General features: G+C 35.4%; 1 protein-coding gene across 11 annotated transcripts in view; it reads left to right on the top strand.

The window, feature by feature from the left end:
* The window catches only part of PKN2 (protein kinase N2), a 192,466-nt gene that overhangs the window by 92,490 nt on the left and 76,389 nt on the right, over positions 1 to 23,587 (top strand). For 9 of the 11 annotated variants that reach the window (XM_007110065.4, XM_028489180.2, XM_055084486.1 and 6 more), the window contains exons 7-12: positions 2,612 to 2,797; positions 3,777 to 3,886; positions 20,444 to 20,587; positions 20,904 to 20,979; positions 21,574 to 21,748; positions 21,979 to 22,105. In XM_007110065.4, the coding sequence (XP_007110127.1) occupies positions 2,612 to 2,797; positions 3,777 to 3,886; positions 20,444 to 20,587; positions 20,904 to 20,979; positions 21,574 to 21,748; positions 21,979 to 22,105 (818 nt within the window). The remainder of the gene's footprint in view (positions 1 to 2,611; positions 2,798 to 3,776; positions 3,887 to 20,443; positions 20,588 to 20,903; positions 20,980 to 21,573; positions 21,749 to 21,978; positions 22,106 to 23,587) is intronic. The other 2 variants (XM_055084485.1, XM_007110063.4) reach the window with 1 other exon arrangement.

Genomic DNA, 23,587 nt, shown 5'->3' with positions numbered 1-23,587 from the left:
CTTCTTGGGTTTATAGTTTTCACTACATTAGGCAATTTTTCAGTCATTATTTTTTCAAATATATTTTCTGTTCCCTGTTCTCTTTGCTTTTCATCCGGGACTTCAAGTACACATGTATTAGGCCACTAGAAGTTAAACTCACAGCTCACATATGTGCTGGTTTTTTGTTGTTGTTTTTGCCCTCCAAGTCTTTGCTTTCTGTCTTCTATTTTTGATCATTTCTATTGCTCTAGCTTCAAGTTCACTAGCCTCTACTTTTGCAATGTGTAATGTGTCACCAATCCCATCCAGTTTTTGGGGTTTTAAAAAAAATCTCAATGTTATTTTCATCTCTAGAAATTTGTTTTGTGTTTTTCTGATTTCTTCAGTGTCCCTATTCAACTTTTTGAACAGATGGAATATATTTATAATAACTGTGTGAATGTGTGCTAATCCTAACATTTATATCAGTTTTGTATTGGTTTTCATTTGATTTTATTTTTTCAATGGGTCCCACTTTTCTGTTTCTTTGCTTCCCTGGTGTGATAGGCAGAATATTAAGAATGACCCCCAGAATCCCTCCCCCATGAATATGATGGGGTATCACTTCTGTGATAATATTACATTATATGGCAAAGGAGATTTTTGCATATGTAATTAAGGTTACTAATCAGTTGACTTTGAGTTATCATAAAGGACAGTTATCTGGGTTGGCTTAATAAAATCACATGAGCCCCTTAAAAGTAGAAAATTTTCTCTGGCCAGTGGCAGAAGGGGAAGTCAGATATGAATCATAAAAAGGATTTTATGTGCCATTGCTGGCATAGAGATGGGGGAATCACATGACTAGGGATGCAGGTCAGCTCTAGAACTTGAAAACAGCCCCTGGCTGTCAGCCAGCAAGGAAATAGGATCCCTATTCTTACAGCTGCAGGAAACTAGATTCTTCCAATACCCTGAATGAGCTTAGAAGCAGGTTCTTCTTTAGAACTTTCAGATAATAGCCTAGCCTGGCAGACACGATTTCAGCCTTATGAGATCTTTGACAGAGAGTGCAGACCAGCCCACTCAAACTCTGACCTACAAAACTGTTAGATAATAAATGGGTGTTGTTTTAAGCCACTACATTTGTGATAATTGGTAATGCAGCAATAGAAAACAAATATACCTGGTAATCTCTGATTAAATGCCAGACATTTGGAATTTTAGCTTGTTAGGTGCTGGGTATATTTGTATTCCTACAAATATTACAAATATTTTTGAGCTTTGTTCTAGATCATAGTTAGGTTACTTGGAAACAGTTTGATCTTTTGGGTAATGCTTTTAAGATTTGTTATGTGGGACTAGAGCATCATTTAGTCTAAGGGTAATTATTCTCTACTCCTGGGGCAGACTGAATACTTGGTTTGGAGAACCTTCTGCACATCTCAGGGATTCTGTCTCTGGACAGCTGTATTTTTTCCTTTACTCTGCATGTGAAATCTAGCCACCTCAGTCAGTTCAGTCTCATTACTCTCAGTTCTGTCTCCTTAACTCAGGTAGTCCACTTGGCTCCACCTGAGTTCTCCCTCCCTGTGCTGTGTCCTAAATATTCTCAAGGCAGTAAGCAATCTTAGGATTCTTCTCTCAGGGATCACTGTTCTTCATTGCCTGATGTCCCTTTTCTTTAACACTGTTTTTTTCATATTTTTTGTCAGATTTTTTTTTTTTTTTTTTGGTTGAGTTGAGATTAAATACAGACTTTTTTACTTTGTTGAAAGAGTCCTTTGGTTACTTTTAAATAATTAAAAAATTAAGTTTTAATTATTTAAGTTTAATGGGACAGCTTTTACCAGGAAATACTCTTCCTAAAGTGCTATACTATGGGCAGTATCTAAAATTTTAATACTGAAGCACCATTTTAAATTTTAGTACACTAAGTCTAGCCCAAATGATGACAAAGCCATATCTCCAGATGGCTAAGCTCACAGTTCCTCATTTTCACTTGAACACTTTTAGTATGTATTTGCCTAAGGAAATTATAATTACTTTATGCTTAGATAATTATAGCCCATAATTATTTGACTAACTAAACTGTTAAAGTGAGAAGATAATGTTATTTTACATCTCAAATAGAACAGAAATCCATCTATTTATGCCAAAAGAAAACCCCTATAGTCCTTTTCTGTGTTAACTATATAACTATTAAACACAACTGTTATTTACATTGTCAGATTTCCTTGTTTCTAATTTTTTTATGTTTATTTTAGTAGGCATATTATTTAGTTTTATGTTTCCCCTCCCACATGTTTTATCCACATAATTCTGTAATTTTTCCATGGAATTATAGAAGTGAGTATTCAGATACTCAAAAAGTTTAAGTAACTAGTTTTGTTCTATGCCCGACAGATAGCTTTTGGCTGGTGCTGTTCTTTCTATACATTTTTTATAGTTGTTTTAATTAATTAAGAGTTTTTAATAAGTTTCTCTAAATAAAGCAGTAAAGATGATAGTTACCTCAAAGATGCTCTGGAAGAAGAGATTTTGTTATTTTAGCAGATATTTTCCCCCCTATTTCTGAATAGGTAACAGTGACATAATTTTATATGTTGAGTATTGATGTTTTCTTATTTGATATTTGTTCATGCTACAGGTACTTTGGAAGTTCGTCTAATGGGCTGTCAAGATATCCTAGAGAATGTCCCCGGACGGTCAAAAGCAGCATCGGTTGCACTACCTGGTTGGAGTCCAAGTGAAACCAGATCATCCTTCATGAGCAGAACGAGTAAAAGTAAAAGTGGAAGTAGTCGAAATCTCCTAAAAACCGATGACTTATCCAGTTCAGTAATCAGATTTTTTTAACAATCATATAACAAATTAAAGGGCCTATACAAAGTGCTGAGCAGTGGGGACAGAGAAGAGTGAGAAGAGTCAGAGTTGGACAGCAAACTTTAAAATTATGATTTCCATAATTTAGATTTAAAATATCAAAAGCTATAATGACAGGAAAATTTTGAAGGCTACAAAATTTACCCTGCTGAAAATATGTTAGAACACTGAATGACATATAACATTAATTCTTTTGGAATAATGAAATATTGAACATCACTCTTTATGTCAAACTCTTTGTGTCACATCTTGATTCTTTTAATGGTATAATGACCCCTCTAAACTAACGTTGAAATTTTGATAACTAACCACTGAACTAAGTATGTTTAACTAGGACTGTGTCCCAGAAGTAAACTGAAATGGGGCAGTGGGTAAAGGTGGTAAAGTAAAATGGGAGAGGTTTATGAAGCACTTTGGAGACACTCTAAAGTAATCATAAACTATGATGTAATTCCCAACTGGTGGGAAGGGCATGTGACAGTTCAACCTAGTACAGTATGTCTGTGCTTTCCTGTCTGTGCTTTCCTGTATATAGAGAGAGACTTTAGGAAAAATGTGAAAATAAAAATTGTTTAAGGTAACAACATTAATAAATAGCAAATGTAGAGGGAGAAAAACTGGATGACTGATATTGATATATAAATACACACACGTGACAATTACTGGTCACCTGTTAGTCCTTTCAGTTACATTTTAATATAAACGAAATAGCGATTACTATTTGTGTTTTTGTGAAACACAAAGGATAACTTGGGAGCGTCTAGTGGGAGTGTATATATAAAACTAGCCATTTAAGATTAAAAAGCTTCAGTAGTGAGTAAGAAAAACTTATTTTCAAAGGATCATAAGACTTTTGTTGATATTAAACAGTGGCATTTCTATTTTAAAGGTTTTAAAATATTTAAGCAAGTTTTAAATTGTAATTACAGATGATGTCTGTGCAGTTTTGAAGCTAGATAATACTGTGGTTGGTCAAACTAGCTGGAAACCCATTTCCAATCAGTCGTGGGACCAGAAGTTTACACTGGAACTAGACAGGGTAAGATGAGAAACTTTTTGCTTGAATTTTCATTATATTTATAATTCATTTTTAATGTAAATTTTATGTTTTAGAAGACTTTGGTAAGTTTTATTGTTAACAGCATATAAGAAGGACCTAGGTATTTTTGACATTTCTCATCTGATGAGGTATACATAAATCTACTTTATCAGATTGCTGCAGGAGTTTTCATTTGTGCAGTGATTTGAAAATGTATACTTTGTACTACCCTGAAAGATCAGCAGTCAGGTGACATCTAATATTGAAATTTTTTTTTTATTTTAATAGTGTGCTCTCTGATCACTAAGGTGATTCTTCTGACTCACCACTTGTTGGTTATATTATCAAAGCTGGATTTGAATTGAGCTATTGTACTCAGACAACCATTCCTCCATGTATCTCAGTGGCTTTCATGAATAATGTGAGTGGCTAGAATGCAATCTGTAGCTGTAGAACCCAGCAGAAGTTAACTTGGTCCACAGTAGATTTAAATCCACGACGATAACTTTATTATTTAGATTCTAATCTATCCATTGGGGTGTGGGAAGAAAATATTAAAACTTAATCATAATTTTATCTAAAAAATAAGAAAGATATTAAGCTTTTTATCATTTACTATTCAGATTGATGGTACATATGTCATTTTAAAAATTATGTATATGGGGGTGGGGGTGGGATGAATTGGGAGATTGGGATTGACATGTATACACTAATATGTATAAAATGGATGACTAATGAGAACCTGCTGTATAAAAAACTAAAACAAAATAAAATTCAAATATTAAAAAATAAAATAAAATAAAAATTACATATATTAGTGAGAGCAGATTTACAGTGCTTACTGATGATCTGAGGTGGCAATTACTGCTCTGGCCTCTACTTTTTTTTTTTTTTTTTTTTTGCGGTACGCGGGCCTCTCACTGTTGCGGAGCACAGGCTCCGGACGCGCAGGCCCAGCGGCCATGGCTCACGGGCCCAGCCGCTCTGCGGCATGTGGGATCTTCCCGGACTGGGGCACGAACCCGCGTCCCTTGCATCGGCAGGTGGACTCCCAACCACTGCGCCACCAGGGAAGCCCCTGGCCTCTACTTTAAAAATATTTTTTCCAGTTTATTTTTTTCTGTCTCACAGCCAGTATCTTAATCAGGCCCTCATCATTGCTTTTCTTGGTTCAGATACTGTGTCTGACACTTAAATATTAAATGTACTTGAACAAAATGCTTAACTTTTTATGTATACCAGTTTCCTTATCTTTAATACTGTCTACCTCACTGAACTGTGTGAGGATTAAATCCATGTAAAAATTTTAGGCTAGTGGTAAGAACTCAATTAATGTTGGCTATTTTTACTAAAGTAATTTACTAACTAATCTCCATGTGTCTGAGAACCAGACTGATCTTCAAAGAATAATACTTTCATCTAGGCATTCATTCTCTAGTTTAGGATCATTCATTTAATTCATTAAAAATTATTATGAAATTATTTGTTCATTTATTCATTGATGCATACTGTATTCCAGGCACTTCCAGGTGATAGATGCAACAAACAATATAAACAAGATCTCTCAAGATTTCCTCAAGGAACTTATACCTCAGTGGCTTCTCAGTATATGTGATTATTTGCAGACTTTTTACCATTACATCTGAAACTGTGTATGATTTCAGTTAAAAAGATATTAAGGACATTGAATATTAGGCTAAGGTGTTTATACTTGTTGGTAGTGGGGATGAGAGAGACATAATGGAAAAATTGATCTTGGGGTATGTATGAAGAATGAATTTGAGAGAATAGAGACTACAGGCATATAAATTGGCAGGAGGTTACTCCAGTGCTACAACTGTAAGGTGAAGAGATCTTGAAGTAAAATGTGGCAGTAAGAATAGAAAGAAAGAGATATATGTAGGAATTGCTGTAATGGAACTCTTAGGCTTAATAGTCAGTGATTTTCTGTTCTGTGTCAAGCACCATTCTAGATGCTGGTTATGATTGACCAAAATAGTCAAAGTCCCTATATTTATGGACCTTATATTCTAATGAGGGAAGACAAATAGTTAACAAGTTTGTTTTTTTTTAAATCTTGAAGTGCAATGAAGGAAGTAAATAAGGTATTGTAAAGAAGGGGGTGTGGGCTATTTTAGGTAGAGGACATAATTAGGGAAAGTCTCTTTGAGGAGGCTATGTTTGACTTGAAATCAATGGGGGGAGAGTTGCCAGACTTACAAAGATGCAGTTAGAGTGTTCCCAGCAAAGGAGAATAAACATACAATGCCTTGGGGTAGGAGAAAACTTGATGTGTTGTAAGAATAAAAATCATGAACAGAGATCAATGTAAAGAAGTAAAATAGCAGATGTAGGTGGGTGTCAGATTACTAGGGTTTTTTGTTTGTTTTTTTTTTTTGCGGTACGCTGGCCTCTCACCGTTGTGGCCTCTCCCGTCGCGGAGCACAGGCTCCGGACGCGCAGGCCCAGCGGCCATGGCTCACGGGCCCAGCCGCTCCGCGGCATGTAGGATCCTCCCGGACCGGGGCACGAACCCACGTCCCCTGCATCGGCAGGCGGACTCTCAACCACTGCGCCACCAGCGAAGCCTACTAGGGTTTTTATAGTCAATAAATTAGAAGATAGTTGAAGGGCTTTTAATAGGGGATTTTTCATCATCTGATTTAGATGATCAAATAGAAATAATATAAATATAGCAGCTAATAAAAGAGTTAGCAGCCCATAATGGGAACGAGTTTATAAAGAAAGAAAAAAAAGGTCTAACAATCAAATCTTAAGTAGTGTTCCAAGTATAGGAGGAGAAGGAAGGTTTGCCAAAGAGAAATAGAAAACTCTGGGTTGGATCAGATCATACCCTAGATCGGATCTTAACCTTATAAAAGCTTATCCAGTGAAGAGTTGCTGGAATGGTGAGGTGATGAAAATCCTGTTACATATGGAACAGTTGAAGGAAAATGGGATTTAAAATCTATTAAAGAAGAGATTTAACAAAGATTTGGTAAGTCTTTAAAGTTAAAAGGAGGAACATGTAAAACAAGAATTAAACTAGTGATAGCAATGAGATTTTCATTTGTGTGTGTTGACTCTGATGGATTGGTAGTAACTTTCTGGAGCTCACTGTCAAGGTTTACTGGATGGGTCCTTGTTTACGCTGATCAGGTAGCAGTGTTTGCCAAATGCTTGAAAAAGGGGCAAGTGGTAAGCTGTAGTACATGTTCCTTCCATCCTTGGATTGACTGTATACTTTGTGGTTGTGGAAGACAAAGCAGAAGTCAATGATGGCAGATTTCATTTCAGTACAAAGAATAGTACTGTTAAAAAATGAACTGAGCTGCTGTAGTAAGTTCTCTCAGTAAAGTTTTTTTTTTTAACTTTTTATTTTATATTGGGGTATAGTTGATTAACAAAGTTGGGTTAGTTTCAAGTGTACAACAAAGTGATTCAGTTATACATATACATGTATGTATTCTTTTTCAAATTCTTTTCCCAATTAGGTTGTTAAAGAATATTGAGCAGGGTTCCCTGTGCTATACAGTAGGTCCTTGATGGTTATCCATTTTAAATATAGCAGTGTTTACATGTCAGTCCCAAACTCCCTAACTATTCCTCCCTCCCACCCTGCCCCCCTGGTAACCATAAATTATTTCTCTAAGTCTGTGAGTCTGTTTCTGTTTGTACATAAGTTCATTTGTATCTTTTTTTTTTTTTAGATTCCACATATAAGCAATGTCATACAATATTTCTCTTCCTCTGTCTGACTTACTTCACTCAGTATGACAGTCTCTAGTCCATCCATGTTGCTGCAAATGGCATTATTTCATTCTGTTTAATGGCTGAGTAATATTCCATTGTATATATGTACCACATCTTCTTTATCCATTCCTCTGTTGATGGACATTTAGGTTGTTTCCATGTCTTAGCTATTGTAAACAGCGCTGCAGTGAACATTGGGGTGGTGCATGTATCCTTTCGGACCATGTTTTTCTCCAGGTATTGCCCAGGAGTGGGATTGCAGGATCATATGGTAGCTCTATTTTTAGTTTCTTAAGGCTCTCTCAATAAAGTTGAATGAGCAACTCATATAAGAGAGATTTAAGGGAATTGTTGTATCAGAAAAAGATGACACTTCCAAGATTTTTTTCAAGTCTGATATTTTCTCTTTTTCAACTCTGATTTGTTTTCAGCTCTGATATTTGCTAGAACTAGCATTGTTACATGCTGTAAATTAGCTGTTTAATTAAATAGTTAGACCAATATAATTCAGTCAAGCCCACCAGAGAGGGAAATGCAGTTGAGGTTGTTAGTGTATATGGATATCGTTATATACATGTCTTGTTATATTTGCATCTTCCTTCTAAATTGTGAATACATGTAAATATTTATGACTCTAAAATGTTTCAGTTTCCATTCATTCTTAAATTAATAGGTTTTCTATAACATTGGTCTTGAAGCCAGACAAACTGGATTCATTTACTTATTAGATATTTGATGGTAGACAAGATACATAACCTTACTACTGGGCATTTATTTCACCATCTCTAAAATGGGGATAAAATATAATCCTTACAGGACTGTTAAGAAGAAATGCTTTGTGTTGCCTGGCACATTTAGCTACTCAATGACTTTAGTTCTTTCTTTAGCCCTAGGCTGTGACGTGTGGCTATGAATTTGAGTATAATGGAAGAGCATGTTAAGTAATGGGAAATTAACTGGTTGAATGTCATTTTCTTTCATTTGAGAGCCTATTTAAAGTAACTATAGGATTTTAATGAGTGTTACGATCAAAATGAAATTTAAGACATTTATTGTTAAAGGGAAAATGGCTGGTTAGAAGATTTCTCTTGTAGCCAGGTTTTTGTGTTATTAGAGTTTTGTATTTAAAATAGAACTTAAAAGTAGTTAAGTGTCTTGCCATCATTTTATAATTAAGGAAACTGAGAACCAGAGTGATTACATATTGATAAATTTCAGAGCTGGTACTAGACCTCGAGTGTCCTTTAAAATGCTCTTTCCTCTGTGGTGATTTGTATGAGATAGAAAGTTAGTGGCAAAAAGGAGGAAACAGCAGAAGACGATGAAAGCCTGGTAAAGAGAAAATAATTTAATATTATCCAAGCTACAAGCTTAGAAAACTAGAAAGACTGATAACTGTTGATTGGTTGTTTTTACTTGCACTTTTAATCCTCACCTAAAATTGTTTTTCTTCTTCATGGCATCAGACTTTCTTCCCACTTTGGAGTAATCCTCCCTTAAAAACGTTAAAGACACTGCATAGCTAAGTAAAGCTATTCTCCCTGAGTCCAGTTAGACCTTCTGGGTTCCTGAGTTATGTGTCCCTAATTGGATTATAAGCTCCTCTTTGGAGGCCACATTCCTTATTGTGATAAATCCTTCTGTTTACACAGTACATTTTACTTTTCATGTGCTTTTTTAGTCTTTTACTTTATTCCTTATATTTATAGAATATTTATTTATAGAAAATGTTTATAGAAACATTTATAGAAAATATTATTTTAAACTGACATGTTCATGCTCAGCATTTTGCCTCAAATGTCAAGTTTCTTTCCTATGACATTCTGGAACTAAGTTGTCTATACTGTTTCTATCCTTTCCAAAATACAAAAATTCATAGGTCTTTTTATTTATTTATTTTTAATTTTTGGTCACGCCACGTGGCTTGTGGGGTCTCAGTTCCCCAACGAGGGGCCAAACCCGGGCCATGGCAGTGAAAGCCCAGAATCCTAACCACTGGGCCACCAAGGAACACCCAGATAGGTCTTTTTTGAGTTTTGAGATACTATAGAAGTTATCTAGATCTAGAATTATCTAGAAAAGTTAAGTTATGTTCCTGGGAGCTCAGGGCTCTGCAGAATTATTTCAGATGGCAACACAGACCCTTTTTTTTTTCTTTTTGTTTTGAGATTCTGGGTAAGATGTCATTTGGAATTTGCCACTTAAAAAAAAAAAAGTTTTGAAAATTGCTGGTGTAATCCAGCCCCCTCATTTTACAGATTAATAAGGATATTGTTATGGCCTAGGGGTTAAATAACTAGCTTAAGCTATAATCTAGGATTCTGAAGTGTCCTGTCAGTTCTGTGTTCTTTCTGTTATCAGGTTACCCTTTTTATATTTTCTTATAAAATTTGGTTTTTCTTAATGTTTATTATAAACACAGTAGCTATGTAATTTCACACTTTTTCTGAATTCCCTCAGCCCTCCTGCTGTAAAAGTTTAATCCTCCCATGACAGATTGAAATAAAAAGCAAGACCCTTTATATCTAACCTTTTCCCATTCACATTTCCTTTTGATTAACTTTGCTAATGTAATAGAGAACCATCTTTATCAATATTAGAAACAGGATGAACTGAAACTTAGAAAAATTTTAGCAGGAGCCAGTTCTGTTAAGAGCAGAGTACTAGAGAATGTTCACTGATCAATGGAAAAGGAAGAAGAGAACATCCAGGAAGTGAGAGCCAGTAAAAATGTAATAGGGTTAATAGATTAGAAGTAACAGTGGCATTGAAGGACCAGTGGATGTTGAGGGACTAGAAAGAGTGAGCTAGTAGAATGTTAGGTGGTGATGGTCAGAAAGAAGGATTCAAACAGCTGAGATTGTGGAAAGATTGTAGATATTGGTAGGAGTGAGAGGCTAAGGTATCCAAGAACTCAAGGGATTCTTATTATTTATTGGTTTCACATTTTCAGAAATTGCCTATAAATACTACTCTTAAACCATTCATACTCCTATCCTCATTCTTCCAAATAATTAGGTTAAATCAGTAACTTAGTGTTTATATTATTATGACTATGTAAATATTGTTTACAGATGAACCATGTTCCATACCATGATTACATTCTCTTTTTAGTACCAAGACCCCCTTTGGGCAAATAATTGCCCTTTTTAAAATTGCTTATTTTATTTTGCTTTGCTTAGTTTTCTTAGTTTACACCTATCCTTTATCACCAGAATCTAGAATAACTCTAGGCAGTTCTATCAGCAAGCTGTCAGTCATCCTTGGACCCACTCTACTCCTCAGCAACATCCTTTCTGGAGCCTTACATCTTTCTGCTCCAATTTAAATGACTGCTATATAGCTTTTATCTTGAGACTCTCTTTCACCATAATCATATTGGATCACCTGAGTCTTGAATTTCTCTTTCAACTTTCTTGTTTTACTTCCTCATTTTGGTGGATCATATCCCACATTTACATGCTGAGAAAAGAGTGAATGAAAGTTTTAGAGATCTTGCATAGCTGAAGTATCTTTATTCTGCTGTCATGCTTGGAGTCTAGAATTCTAGGTTGGAGATTATTTTCATTAAGAATTTTAAGGAATTGTAGTTCTAGTATTGTAGTTGAGATTGCTTATGTGTCTTTGATTTCTAATCTTTGATTTTGATTTGCTTTTTCTTTTTTAAAGATTTTAAGATTTTTATCTTTTTTCCCCTGGGATTCTGAGATTTCACAATGGTGTACCTTAGGTGTAGGTGGTTTTCACTCTTTGTGATTGGTACTGTGTGGCATCTTCAGTTTTGAAAGCTCATTCTTCAGATTTGAGAAATCGCATTTATTTGATAATTTCCTCTTCATTTTCAGTGTCTCTCTTGCTAGTTGAACCTTTTAGATTGATCCTCCGATTTTCTTATTGTCTGTCAGTGTGTCTTTTGTTCTGCTTTCTGGGAAAGTTTGATACTTTTATTTGCCAAGACTTGATTGACAAACATATCTGATATTATATTTTTAATTTCTAAAAGTTTATTCTTTTAAATATCTTGTTTTCCTCTCATGGGGATAATATCCTCTCTTACATTTTAGAGGATATCAGTTTTATGTTTTCTTCTCCCTGAATTGTCTTTATTTCTCCTGAGATCCATTTCATAATCTCTGTTTATCACATTGCAGATTTGGTGAAATGTGTGGCCATCCTTGGCTGTCTTAAAATGAGCCATTAAGAAAAAGATCGGAAGTTTTGTATGTGGGGCTTTTCCTTACCCAAGTTCTGAACTAGTTAAAAGAAAGAAAGGTGGGACTAATGGAAAGTAAAATGTCATTATGTGCTGATATTTGAAAGTGTGGTTGGGTGTGCAACAATAATGGGGCTATACTCAGTCCCTTAGATCATTGTGGGCTCCAGCCCATATAAAACTTAAGGCATAGCAGAGAAAAACAAATTGTATACTTCCATTTAACAGCCCGGCTCTCAAGGAAAAAAGGAAGAAATGGACTGGATTATTCATGTCCAGTTTCTCTCCCAGTCTTTTATCAGATAACTCACTCCAGGAGATGAATAAGAAGGTTAAGGTAGAGACCCAGATATTTAGGAGAAAAATGAAAATTATTCCTCATAGAAACCATGATAATGAGCAAGATGCTTTCCTCCCTATAAAAGGATAAAAATGCATGCAAACATCTAAATGAGGTGTGAAACATCTTAATATAGAGCAAGCCATAGAATAGAAATACAAAGAAATTTTAATTTCTTCCATGTGTGAGCTAACATTCAGCATATTACTGTTGTTTTTGGCCATACCACGTGGCTTGCAGGATCTTAGTTCTCTGACCAGGGATTGAACCCAGGCCACTGCAGTGAAAATGCCAAGTCCTAACAACTGGACTGCCAGGGAATTCCCACATTCGGCATATTGTTTAATCTGAGATGCTTTTTTTTGTTTGTTTGTTTGTTTTAATATTTATTATAGTTGATTTACAGTGTGTGTTAGTTTCAGGTGTACAGCAAACTGAATCAGTTATACATATACATATATCCACTCTTTTTTAGATTATTTTCCTATATAGTCCATTACAGATTATTGAGTAGGGTTCCCTGTGCTGTACTGTCCTTATTGATCATCTGTTTTATATATTATTATTGCATATATGTCAATCCCAATCTCCCAATTTATCCCACCCCCCTCCTTACCCCCTGGTAACCCCTGGTAATCAAATAAGTTTGTTTTCTACATCTGTAACTCTATTTCTATTTTGTAGATAAGTTCATTTGTACCCTTTTTTTAGATTCCACATATAAGCGATATCATATGATATTTGTCTTTGTCTGACCTACTTCACTCAGTATGACAATCTCTAGGTCCAGTCCATGTTGCTGCAAATGGAATTATTTCATACTTTTTTATGGCTGAGTAATATTCCATTGTATATATGTACCGCATCTTCTTTATCCATTCCTCCATGATGGACATTTAGGTTCCTTACATGTCCTGGCTATTGTAAATAGTGCTGCAATGAGCACTGAGGTGCATGTATATTTTCGAATCATGATTTTCTCTGGATATATGCCCAGGAATGGGATTGTTGGATCATATGGTAGCTATATTTTTATTTTTTTAAGGAACCTTCATACTGTTCTCCATAGTGGCTGTACCAGTTTACATTCCCACCAACAGTGTAGGAGGGTTCCCTTTTCTACACACCCTCTCCAGCATTTATTGTTTGTAGATTTTTTTTTATTTTTATTTTTATTTTTTTTTTGCGGTACGCGGGCCTCTCACTGCCGTGGCCTCTCCCGTTGCGGAGCACAGGCTCCGGACGCACAGGCTCAGCGTCCATGGCTCACGGGCCCAGCCGCTCTGCGGCATATGGTATCCTCCCAGGCTAGGGCACGAACCCATGTCCCCTGCATCGGCAGGCGGACTCTCAACCACTGTGCCACCAGGGAAGCCCTGTTTGTAGATTTTTTGATGATGGCCATTCTGACCAGTGTGAGGTGGTACCTCATTGCAGTTTTGATTTGCATTTCTCTAATAATTAGTGATGTTGAGCATCTTTCCATGTGCTTTTTAGCCAATCTGTATGTCTTCTATGGAGAAATGTCTGTTTAGGTAGGTCTTCCACCCATTTTTTGATTGGGTTGTTTCTTTTTTTGATATTGAGCTGCATGAGCCATTTGTATATTTTGGAGATTAATTCTTTGTCGGTTGCTTTGTTGGCAAATATTTTCTCACATTCTGAGGGTTGTCTTTTAGTTGTGTTTATGGTTTCCTTTGCTGTACAAAAGCTTTCAAGTTTAACTAGGTCCCATTTGTCTATTTTTGTTTTTATTTTCATTACTCTAGGAGGTGAATAGAAAAAAAATCTTGCTGCGATAAAAGAGTGTTCTGCCTATGTTTTCCTCTAAGAGTTTTATAGTATCTGACTTTACATTCAGAATGGTCTTTAATCCATTTTGAGTTTATTTTTGGGTATGGTGTAGGTAGTATTCTAATTTCATTCTTTGACATGTAACTGTCCAGTTTTCCCAGCACCACTTATTGAAGAGACAGTCTTTTCTCCATTGTATATTCTTCTTTGTCATAGATTAGGTGACCGTAGGTGCGTGGGTTTATCTCTGGACTTTCTGTCCTATTCCATTGATCTGTATTTCTGTTTCTGTGCCAGGACCATACTGTCCTGATTACTGTAGCTTTGTAGTATAGTCTGAAGTCAGGGAGCCTGATTCTTCCAGCTCCGTTTTTCTTTCTCAAGATTGCTTTGGCTATTCAGGGTCTTTTGTGCTTCCATACAAATTGTAAAGTTTTTTGTTCTAATTCTGTGAAAAATGCCATTGGTAATTTGATATGGATTGCACTGAATCTGTAGATTGATTTGGGTAGTATAGTCATTTTCACAATATTGATTCTTCCAATCCAAGAACATGGTATAGCTCTCCATCTGTTTGTGTATCTTTGATTTCTTTCATCAGTACCTTATAGTTTTCTGAGTACAGGTCTTTTACCTCCTTAGGTAAGTTTATTCCTAGGTATTTTATTCTTGAGATTCTGTTTTTTAACTTATAATGGAGCTATAATAATACTTACTCTTTTTACTTCTTTTGCTGCTTCCAATTCTATTACTATCAAATGACACATCATATCCTCTGAGGCTATAAGAGTTCTCTGAGCCAATGAACTATATATATTATTGTCTTTTCCCCCCACCCCTCTATCATCTCTTGACCACCAGGCACTTGCCAGTATCCTTAAGGACTTTGGTTATTCACTCCAGCATCCCATCATCATTATGGGGGATTTTAAACATCTAACTATCTAAACAACAACCCATTTAACATATTACTTCAAACTTCTTTGCATGCATCAACCCCAGTATACTTTTGCTCCTTGTCATTTTAGCAATGAATTGTTCTGAAATCTTAAATTTAGTATCCTAAACTGTTACCAAATCTGCATAAAGCACCTAGTTTAACACCTTGTACATAATGGTTTTCCTGTAAATGATAGCTTATGTTATTATTGTTACTCCTCTGGCTCTTTTACTTCTTTGTTACCACACAGCTAGATGTTTGGTCAAACATTTCCATTTCCTTGATTTTTCAGGAAGGAGTTTAGGAAGGGGCCATCAGAAAATTTCATTTCTTCTCTGTTTACCCTAAAACTATTGTTACCCTTTACCATTTCGTTACTGATGCCCCCACAGCATCCTTCAACCTTGTCTTTCTAGGTATGTAGGTTTTGGTTGGGAAATAAGATACATGATTAGAAATAGGAACTATATGTGTATACACTGAGGCAGAAAAGTTTGTAATAGATTTGGAATAATAGGGAGTCTTTGGAACTTTTTCTAGGATGTGAATTGATATAGGGTGCAGTTATATATAACTGTTATGGCACTAAATAGTTTGTATCACAATTGTTTACTTTTCTTTTCTGCTCCCACGTCTATAGGGGGCAGACTTTTCAAGCAGAGGTCATAACTTTGTATTCTCCATTATCTCAGTCTCACTCTTCTCTGTGTTTCTCATTTTCCCAAAAGATCCTAAGGTTTCCTTCTTTTTGTCACATTAGTCCCAGTTGAGAATCACCCTCATTGAACTCCTGAACTGAAAACAGATATTACTGTTTCCTGAGGTGGTAGTTTTCTCTTTGCCCCATAGTAGATTCTGATGGCCTCCCTTCCCTGTCCTTCTCTTTGTCTCTGGAGGCTGATAGCTGCGGGTTTGAATCAGTGGGCTCTGACATGAAAGGGGAGACAATGTTAGAAGATCTAAGGGCAGGAGGAGAGGGTAATCAGGGTGTTTGTTTCCTTCTCTCCTTCCCTTTTTTTTTTTTTTTTTTTTGCGGTACGCAGGCCTCTCACTGTTGTGGCCTCTCCCGTTGCAGAGCACAGGCTCTGGACACGCAGGCTCAGTGGCCATGGCTCACGGGCCCAGCCGCTCCACAGCATGTGGGATCCTCCTGGACCGGGGCACGAACCCATGTCCCCTGCATTGGCAGGCAGACTCTCAACCACTGCACCACCAGGGAAGCCCTCTCCTTCCCTTTTTTACAGCAGTGTTCATCTATGGCTGCAGTTCCTGTTTGACAGTCCTTTTTCCAAGATCCAGTTTTCACTGAATTCTGGTAATTGTTTCTTGTTGCTCATTCAGGCTAGGAGTGGTAATAGATTTCTACTGTAGCTAATCGTCAGATACTTCCCATCCTTATTGATTCCTTAACCTGAATCTTACCTTCATAAATAGCCAATTTTTAAAACTTAAACTCTTTTTGAGTGTGCAGTCTCTTTACTGCTGGGACCCTAGTTGATGTTTCCCAAGCCTATGTTGTCCTCAGAAGCCCATAGAAGACCAAGTAATCAAAGGAGGAGACCAATTAATGTGACAACAGACATGTGCACCTTTACAAATCTCACCTTTCTTTGGCTTTTGAATTTTCCATGCTTTGAATAATTTTCTCTCTTTTAGTAGCTGCAGAAAATTTGCTTTTTGCCCTTTCTTTCCTTTTCAGCAGTGAAACCTGCCTCTCATTTTCACCTATCAGAGGTTCCCAAACTTTCTCGATTCACAACATCCTCAGTGTTCCAGTAATTTTTTTACAGTGCGTCTCTAGGCCAAATGAAATATCCAGTAGTTCCATTTATTTAGAAGTAGTTACTGGGAACTCCCTGACAACCAGTGGTTAGGACTCCACGCTCTCACTGCCAAGGGCCCGGGTCCAATCCCTGGTGAGGGAACTAAAATCCCACAAGCTGCATAGTGTGGCCAAAAATTAAAATTAAAATTAAATTAAAAAAAGAAGTAGTTACTAACTAAAAAGCTTGTGCACAGCAAAGGACACCATCAAGAAAATGAAAAGGCAATCTGCAGAATGGGAGAAGATATTTGCAAGTCATCTATCAGATAAGAAGTTAATATTGCAAAATATATAAAGAACTTGCACAACTCAATAGCAAGAACAACAAAAAACAGATAATCTGATTTAAAATGGGCAAAGAAACTGAATAGACATTTTTCTAAAGAAGGCATCCAGATGGCCAACAATTATATGAAAAGGTGCTCAACATCACTAATCATCAGGGAAATGCAATTCAAATCCACAGTGAGATATCACATGTTAGCATGGCTGTCATCAAGAAGACAAGAGATAAGTGTTGGCGAGGATGTGGAGAAAAAGGAACCCTTGTGCACTGTTGGTGGGAATGTAAATTGGTTCAGCCACTGTGGAAAACAGTATGGAGGTTCCTCAAAAAATTAAAAATAGAACTGCCATATGATCCAGCAATCCAACTCTTGGGTATATATTCAAAGGAAATGAAAACAGGATATTGAAGAGATATCCGCACTCCCATGTTCATTGCAGCGTTATTCACAATGGCCAATATCTGGAAACAGTCTGTGTCCATCAAAAGATGAATGGATAAAGAAAATGTGGTATATATATACCATGGAATATTATTCAACCATGAGAAAGAAGGAAAAACTGCCATTGTGACAACATGGATGGACCTTGAGGACATTGTCCTAAGTGAAAGAAGTCAGACAGAGAAAGACAAATATTACATGGTATCATTTACATGTGAAATCTTAAAAAGTCAGACTCATAGAAACCAAGAGTAGAAAAATGGTTGTACGGAGAGGTTGGTAAAAAGGTACAAACTTTCAGTTATAAGATAAATAAAGTCTGAGCATCTAATGTATAATGCAATGTATAATGGTGACTAGTTAATAATACTATATTGTGTGAATGAAATTTGCTAAGAGAACAGAACTTAAATGTTCTTACCAAATGTAAATATTTTTTGTGTGTGTGTGTAAAATAGGTGATAGATGTGTTAATTAGATGGGAGGGATTCTTTAGTAGTATATATATGTATATGTGTATCAAATCATCATGTCAACTACTTTAGAAAAAGTAGTTACTATTTACTTTCGGGCCTTACAGAGACTTCAGACAAACCATACAGATTCCTTAGTTCTACCACAGTTTCTTCTTTGATCCTAGGTTCAGATTCATAATAAGACAAAATGAAACACAAGTTGGGACAGTTTGCCAGTATTGCCAATCTGTACTTAGATCATACTGCTCAGCTATTTTGGCAGTGGTTTTACTCCATGTAGAATTTTGTTGCTCTTGAGGTTTGACATTACCTACAAACATGCCATTGCTTTAAATGGAATGGACCTGCTTCATCTGGAAAATTGCCAGCAAATGAGCAGTCATACTTGCAGTTTAAATTCAATAAATATCAATGGCATTTCCCTATATAGAGGGTACTTTGCTTTTCAGATACTATATCCCTGCTTTACTGAATTGCAGTGGATGTTAGGGGTTAAAGTAGGATTGGGGTTCCATGCAACAGTGTTATGAGTAGACATAAAATATCTTAATCTGCTTTGGACTGTAGCCACTCTCCCCCTTTAAATTGTAGAGAGAGTGATACAGGGAACAATGCAAAGTAACAAAAAGTGAAGAGCTTTATACCTAAAATTTCATGTAGAACTCCAGGAAAGCTAATGTAGGCCTTAAGATAACCTTCCGTCCCAAATCTCAGGTATTTCTAACATACTTCAGGTTGAAGAATGGAATAAACAGACAGAGGAATGAGAAATGAGTTAATATGTGAGTTTTACCAGAATGGCTAGAAAAAATATAAAGGAGGTGATTTGACCTTTTCTCATCCAGAGAAAGATAAACTCTTACAGTTTTAGCAGTGTGAAAAGTATAAGAACTTTTAAGAATTACTAATTTCGTCCCTAGCGTCTATACCACTTGCATTTGCCTGATCCATAACAAGCTTTCCTCCCTGATACCGTAGAAGAAGATAGGAGAAAGTAGACCTCTCCTTTTCTAATCTAAAATAAAGTAGTCTAAATTACCCACGCCTGGTTCAGTTATGCAGTTTATTTCCCAAAATAACTGTTTTCAAAATACTTAAAATTTTAACTTGAATGGAATATTATAGCATTAATACCCACCACTTCTAAATGCCATTTGCTGATCTTAAAATATTATCCTATACTCATCCTTGCCCTTTCCTGACAAGTATTCTCTCCCATAGTAATTATGTATCAGAGAGAAGCAATGAGGTAGGAAGTCCTGAGCTCATATACTCACTGACTGCCAAGATATCTTTTTCTAGTCCTTTTTTTCTGAGTGTCTATGAGACCTTTTGGCACATTGTGTCTTGACTCATTTTTTTCATGTTCTGTTTTTAATAAGTGTTTTCTGTGTTCATTTGCATCAACTAGTTTTATTATTTAAAGTCAAATGGTTTTTTATTATGCATACTAGAAGCTTAGGTAATAAGATGCATAAGTTCACGAATTGAAAATTTTTATATGAAAGAAGTAATTTATTACTTTGTTGAGCCTAAAGGGAAAAACATTTATCTCTTTGTAGGTGATCCACAAAATCCTGAAAAACAAAATAATGGAGAAGTCTTATGCTTTATAATTAAAATGTATGCAAATTATGACTTATATGTAGAGGTCAATTTATGGCTTGACCTCCAGCTTATAAACTGTGTTCTACAAGTACATTTAATAATTGATTGTTAAAACCTTAAATATATTTTCCACATAAGCATTATTTTTAATGACTACAGAGTGTTCCCTCATGTAGATATGGTATAATACTCTTAAGTTGTCCCTAGTTTTGGGGGGGCTTTTTTGTTTCATTTTGTTATGTTTGATGTTGTAATAAATGAACATTTTTCTGTATAAAACTTAGTTTCCTGTTTGCCACCTACCTTCCGCAGACCCCTGTAATCACTGGTCCTATTACCTGGTATTCTTTAGAAGATTAAATGACCTAACATTCTTAAAGTGTTTGGCATAGTGTGTGGCACACTGAAAGTGGAGAATAAATGCTATTCACAGACCTTTTCCTGATCAACATTGGGGTAAAGAAATAAGAAGGTTTGAAATGGGTTCTTGGAGGTGAACATTGAGGTCTAGCAACAGCACAGCCTATGATGCCAATAGGAGAAGGAAAATCCAAAAGATTGAAGCTCTGAGATGGAAAGAATTTCAGTGGTCATTCATCTGTATTGATTGTTCCCAGTTGTGTATTCTTTATCTAAAAGGAATACCTTAACTGAAGAATGTTGGAATATGAATGTTTTCCTTTTAGTTAAAATGTGTAAGTTTGTTAAAGTAATAAATAATAGAGAAACATTATAAAAGCACTCTTTAAAATAGTGCAACCGTTGTGTATGTTATCTTTGTTTATTGTATTTGTAGTTTATATTTTTTGTAATATTTTATTCACATGTGTGTCCAATGATGTGTTCCCTGTTTTCTTTATTTTTTATTTAATTATTCTAGTCACGTGAACTGGAAATTTCAGTTTATTGGCGTGATTGGCGATCTCTGTGTGCTGTAAAATTTCTGAGGTTAGAAGATTTTTTAGACAACCAACGGCATGGCATGTGTCTCTATTTGGAACCGCAGGGTACTTTATTTGCAGAGGTAATAAATGTATTTTATTAAATATGCATAACTACCATTGAAATTATATATGTAGGCAACATGATGTAGAAGTGGGAAGAGTATTAGGCTGAATGGCAGACAACTTGAATTCTTGGCTCTACTCTGCCACTAAATAGGTATGTTACCCTAAGACAAGTCATTTATCCTCTCTAGGTCTGTTTTCTCATCTAGAAAGGAGATGGAACTAAATTATATCTCAGATTCTCTTAAGTTTTCAAACTTTCAAGTTTATTGAATTTCATGAACCATAAATCTAATGCTATAGTCATGTCAACTTGAATTTTCTTCACTGCAGGTTACCTTTTTTAATCCAGTTATTGAAAGAAGACCAAAACTCCAAAGACAAAAGAAAATTTTTTCGAAACAACAAGGTAATTACTGAGAAATCAAGTACAAAGTGTTTTGGTGTTATCTTAAATACTTTAAAAATGTATATACTATTTAAAAAGTGATATCCATCTTTTCTTTTTGTTTTCTTCTTATTTGTTCAATTATTTACTTCTAAATTCTGTTATGAAAATTTGAAACATGCATAAGTATAGAGACTAGTGTGGTGTGCCATCACTCAGCTTCAACAACAGTCAGCTTATGTCCAATTTTGTTTCATCTATGTTCCATCACTCACAGCTTCCTCAGATTATTTGAAGCAAACCCAGACATCATATTGATTCATCCATAAATATTACAGTTAGTGTCTCTAAAAGATAAGAATTCTGTTTTTAAAACCTTAACCACATACCATTACTAGATTTAAATGAGCAATTCCTATGTATTTATTTTTAAAACTGATTTTGCTTTTTTGCACTAGCCTTTAATAACAAATAGTTAGGAACTGTTTTTTTAAGTGACAAATATTGTTTGTTCTTCATAAATTATAAACCGATGAATATGAATTCTTAAATTATGGCTTTTGGTAATATATTAAAAAATACTTGTTCTGTTTTCTTTATTTACAATATCCACAGGCAAAACATTTCTCAGAGCTCCTCAAATGAATATTAATATTGCCACTTGGGGAAGACTAGTGAGAAGAGCTATTCCTACAGTAAATCATTCTGGCACCTTCAGCCCTCAAGCCCCTGTGCCTGCTACAGTGCCAGTGGTTGATGTACACATCCCTGAACTAGCACCCCCAGCTAGGTATGTGTCTTAAGATTTTTAAGCATTGCTTTTATAAAATAGTTATTGTGACATTTGTACATATTGATTACAGTGAGCCTATTAAAAGTCTCATTTTTTTCCAAATAGTATTTTGAAGCTAGTGCTCTGCTTACTTTTAAAACAATAAAATTGTTTGCCTTAATTGTAGAGTTATTTAAAATATATACTTTTGATTACTGCTTTTGGTGAATTGCTTTATCTTTTATAAGTGATTCTGCAGTAACCAAATTGGACTTTGATCTTGAACCTGAGCCTCCTCTGGCCCCACCACGTGATTCTTCCCTTGGAGAAATAGATGAATCTGCTGAATTAAGAGATTTGGATACACAAGGACAGGTAAGGCATTTTAAACCTTGTATAATTCCTTTTCACCAAATGAATTACCAGTAAAAGCATCATAGTGAATGAGATGTTAAAAACATCTCATTTAACATTTTAGTTTAAAAATGCCTGTGTGAACTGTGTTGTTTATGTTTCTTGTGAATGAAACATAAAATCCTCTGGATGCTAATGAGCCAGGAGAGATGGAATGGGCTGCTTAATCTAGGAGCATAGGATCATGGCTGATATTGGATGACATGTTGCCTGAAACACTGTGCATCTTCTAACTAGGTTAACATGATTTTTGGAAATGCATGTAAGATGAAAGTAATGTACTCATTTTTTTAAATTGAAATATGGTTGATTTACAACATTGTGTTTCAGGTGTACAGCATAGTGATTCAGTATTTTTTCAGATTCTGGTTCATTATAGGTTAGTACATGATAATGGGTATAATTCCCTGTGCTATACAGTATATCCTATTGCTTATCCATTTTATATATAGTAGTTTGTTAATCCCATACCCTTAATTTGTCCCTCCCCCCTTCCTCCTCCCCTTGGTAAGCACAAGTTTGTTTTCTAAATCTGAGTCTGTTTCTGTTTTGTATATACATTCATTTGTATTATTTTTTAGATTCTACATATAAATGATATCATATACTATTTATTTCTCTGTCTGACTTATTTCACTAAGCATAATATTCTCTACATCCATCCATGTTGCTGTAGAGGGCATTATTTCATTCTTTTTTTGGTAGGAGTAATATTCCATTGTGTGTGTGTGTGTGTGTGTATACACACACACATTTTTAAAAAATTTTATTGAAGTATAGTTGATTTACAGTGTTGTGTTTAATTTCTGCTGTGTAGCAAAGTCACTCAGTTATACATATATATATTCTTTTTCATATTCCTTTCCATTATGGTTTATCACAGGTTATTGAATATAGTTCCTTGTGCTATGTTGTAGGACCTTGTTGTTTACCCAGCCTATATATAATAGTTTGCATCTGCTAATCCCACACTCCCAATCCTTCCCTCCCCCAAACCCCCTCCCCCTTAGCAACCACAAGTCTGTTCTCTATATTTGTGAGTCTGTTTTTGATTCATAGATACATTTATTTGTTTTATTTTTGATTCCACATGTAAGTGATATCATATGGTATTTGTCTTTGTCTTTCTGACTTACTTTGCTTAGCATGATAATCTCTAGGTCCATCCATGTTGGTGCAAATGACATTATTTCTTTTTAATGGCTGAGTAATTCCATTGTATGTATGTGTGTGATATATAATATATATATACCACATCTTCTTTATCCATTCATCTGTTGATGGACATTTAGATTGTTTCCATGTCTTGGCTATTGTAAATAGTGCTGCTATGAACATAATGGTGCGTGTATCTTTTTGAATTAGAGATTCATCTGGGTATATGCCCAGGAGTGGAGTTGCTGGATCATATGGCAACTCTGTTTTTAGTTTTCTGAGGAACCT

Source organism: Physeter macrocephalus, chromosome 4 (genome assembly GCF_002837175.3).
Source record: "Physeter macrocephalus isolate SW-GA chromosome 4, ASM283717v5, whole genome shotgun sequence".
NCBI lineage: Eukaryota > Metazoa > Chordata > Mammalia > Artiodactyla > Physeteridae > Physeter > Physeter macrocephalus.
Note: the sequence above shows the minus strand (reverse complement) of the source record. Positions and strands in the feature narration are given on the sequence as shown.